This window comes from Bison bison, unplaced genomic scaffold, assembly GCF_000754665.1.
Source record: "Bison bison bison isolate TAMUID 2011002044 unplaced genomic scaffold, Bison_UMD1.0 scf7180017864227, whole genome shotgun sequence".
NCBI classification, from domain to species: Eukaryota; Metazoa; Chordata; class Mammalia; order Artiodactyla; family Bovidae; genus Bison; species Bison bison.
Window position 1 is genome coordinate 233,404 of NW_011494799.1, and position 3,601 is coordinate 237,004.

Genomic DNA, 3,601 nt, shown 5'->3' on the forward strand with positions numbered 1-3,601 from the left:
CATCTCTTGTGTTTAAAAAGAAAAAAAAAAATCTATACAAATAAACATCACTAGAGATTGTACATGGATATGGATCTTGCCAACCCAGGGATAGAGCCCAGGTCTCCTGCATTGCAGGCAGATTCTTTTACCATCTGAGCTACTGCTGCTGCTAAATTGCTTCAGTCGTGTCCGACTCTGTGCGACCCCATAGACGGCAGCCCACCAGGCTCCCCCGTCCCTGGGATTCTCCAGGCAAGAACACTGGAGTGGGTTGCCATTTCTTTCTCCAATGCATGAAAGTGAAAAGTGAAAGTGAAGTCGCTCAATCGAGTCCGACTCTTAGCGACCCCGTGGACTGCAGCCTACCAGGCTCCTCCGTCCATGGGATTTTCCAGACAAGAGTACTGGAGTGCGTTGCCATTGCCTTCTCTGTCTGAGCTACTGGGGAAGCCCATATATATGTCATGGCAATCAATTCCAGTGTTTCTGAAGTCTAAAGTCAGCATAAAACCTTCCCACTTCAAAATATCATAAAAACCACTTGCTTAAGGGAAATGTCAAAAAAGTAAAAGAGAAATGAACTGACCACTTCCGGGTCACATAGCTTACCGGAGGACACAGCACATGAGCAGCAGATGGGTGGGGACGTTAGCTGGATTGAGCATACTGGGTGTGTCTGACTTCATACAGGCCAGGAAAGCACGCATCCTTCTGTTTTTGTCCTCAACTGCTTTGCCTAGCCAGAGCTTCTTGAGGTTTGGGCAAGTCCATTCCCGAAATGTCAGTGCAGACACCAGCTCTGGGGTTTGAGGTGACTTCCCTTTATAGGCAGACCACTCTTTAAGAATCACTGAAGGAACTAAAAGACAGAAATTGAGGAAAAACAGGCTATAAAGACTCTGAGCATTTCGCCGCTGGTCACAACTGACAGAATCCATCACACTTCAACATCTTTATATTTTCTGTCACTATAATTTTTATTGTTAGCAGCAGTAATGGCGAGAGTAGCAAACATTTATCAGATGCTTGGCATGTATTAAGTATTTTATATATAAATGTAAATCTTATTTCTCTAGACAAACCTGAGAGAGAAGCATTATGATTATATTATCACAAAATATAGTACCCATTTTATAAATGAAAAACAATCAAAGCTCAACTGTCACATAGTTCTATAGTCATATAGTAGTCCCTCCATTGTTCACAGGGAATACATTCCAAGACCCCCAGTGGACACCCAAAACCATGCATAGTACTGAATCCTGTATATACTATGGTTTTTCCTATACCTATAAACCTATGATAAAGGTATGCAAGAGATTAACAACAATAATAAAATAGAACAATTATACTGTAATAAAAATTATCTGAAAGTGGTTCTCTCTCTCTCTCAAAATATCTTACTGTACAAATTTAATGCCTTTTCCATCTTAACTAAGCCCTTATCATGTACTGTGTCCATAACTTTTGCAGTTCAAGATGTGACAGCAAAACTAGCATAAATTTCTTTTTTATTCTTCACAATTTCACAGATAGAAGACTTGTTCTTACCATACATCTGTTTGTTCTTAGTACAGATGTTAGCAATGTCAGCATATCATTTTTTCCTTCCCTTATTAATTATTGAGAACTTAATAATTAACTAATTATCAATTATTGAGAACTTTTACCTTTTCACTTAAAGAAAGCACTTTCTTGTTTCTCTTTGACATATTTGAACTGCTAGTATCACTACTCTTGCACTTTGGGGCCATTATTAAGTAAAATAATGATTACTTGAACACAAGCACTTCAACTGATTATAGGGACATCTCTGGCTGTCCAGCAGTTAATATTCTGCACTTCCACTGTAGTGGACACAGGTTCAATCCCTGGTTGGGGAACTAAGATCCTGCATGCCTCACTGTGTGGCCAAAAAAATAAATGAATAAAATAAAATGATTTTAATACAATAGCAAAGATAGGAAATAGACATTGGTACAACTGTGTGTATAGTTCTACATCATGTGTAGATTCATGCAATTATCACTGCAATCAAGATATAAAACTATTCTATCACCACAAAGATTTCTCCTGTGCTACCCCTTTTATGGTCACATGCAATGATCTCTGGCACCATCCTTGATCTCTGCCAACCACTAATCTGCTCTCTATCTCTATAATTTTGTCAGTTTGAGAATGTTATATAAATTGAATCAGAATGCAACCTTTTGAGACTGGCATTTTCACTCAGAATAATGCTCTTCAGATCTATTCATGTTGATGCATATATCAATAGCTCATTCCTACTTTGCTGAGTAATATGCCATGGTATAGATGTACACGGTTTACCTTTTGAAGGACATCTAGGTTATGTCCAGTTTGGGGCTATTATGAATAAAGGTGTTATGAATATTTGTGTATAAGTTCCTGCATGAAAATACGTCTTCATTCTCTAGCATAAATGCTCCAAAAATGTAGTGCTACACACTTATTTTTAGTCTACTTTTAGTTTTAAGGAACTGCCAAATTGTTTTCCAGAGTGGTGGCATCATGTTACATTCCCATCAGCAAATCATGAGTAATCCAGTTTTCCCACACTCAATCTAGCATGCTCTATTAACACCATTATTCATTTTAGCCATTCTGATAGATAGGTATATAGTAATACTTCACTGTGGTTTTGATTTGCATTTCTCTAATGGCTAATGATGGCGAACATATTTTCATGTCTTTATATTTCACACATATATCTTGTTCAGTGAAATGTCTGTGAATGTCTTTCCTGATTTTCTAATTGGATTATTTTTATATTGTTCAGTTTTGAGAGTTCTTGCAGATACTTTCTTTCAGAGTATTTCAGATACTAGTTTAGATATGTGGCACTTGTTCACCTGTGGATGTCCAATTGATCCAGTACTATTTGTTAAAAAGACAATCCTTCTTCCAACGAAGTGCTTTTGCAGCTCTGTCAAAAATCAGTTGGCTGTACTTGTGTGAGGCAATTTTTGGGTTCTCTATTCTGTCCCATTGGTCTATACCACTGTTGATCACAGTCTTAATCACTGTAGCGACATATTAAGTCTTATAATCAGGTAGAGTGATTGCTCTCAAATTATTCCTTCTCAAAAATGTATTAGCTATGCTAGGTCCTTTCTTTTTCCATATAAATATTAAAATAATCTTATCTTCATATATATAGAATCCTGATAGAATTAGATATAAACTCTGTTAAATCTATATACAATTAATTTTGAAAAAAATTCCCAACAAACAAAAGTCCAGCACCAGATAATCTGATAGTGAATTCACCAAAAATTTAAAGGAGAGCTACCACCTATCCTTCTCAAATGATTCCAAAACAACTGAAGAGGGAGGAATGCCTCTAAACTCATTCTATATAAAACAAAAATATCCTTCAAGAATACAGGGAAAATGAAGACATTTTCAGATGAAGGAAAACTAGGATACTTTTAAAAAAGCAAACCTATCCTAAAAGAATGACTACAGGTATTTCTCTACACAAAAAGGAAATGATAAAAGAAGGAATTTTGGAATTACCAGGAAGGAAAAAAAAAAACAATGAAAAGAACAAATATATGGATAAATACAATATATTTTCTTTCTTCTGAGTTTTCTA

General features: G+C 36.3%; 1 protein-coding gene across 1 annotated transcript in view; it reads right to left on the reverse strand.

The window, feature by feature from the left end:
• The window catches only part of FAM120C (family with sequence similarity 120C), a gene marked incomplete at its 5' end in the record, with an annotated part of 124,500 nt that overhangs the window by 34,630 nt on the left and 86,269 nt on the right, over positions 1-3,601 (reverse strand). The window contains one exon of the mRNA XM_010845890.1: positions 592-841. Within this exon, the coding sequence (XP_010844192.1) occupies positions 592-841 (250 nt within the window). The remainder of the gene's footprint in view (positions 1-591; positions 842-3,601) is intronic.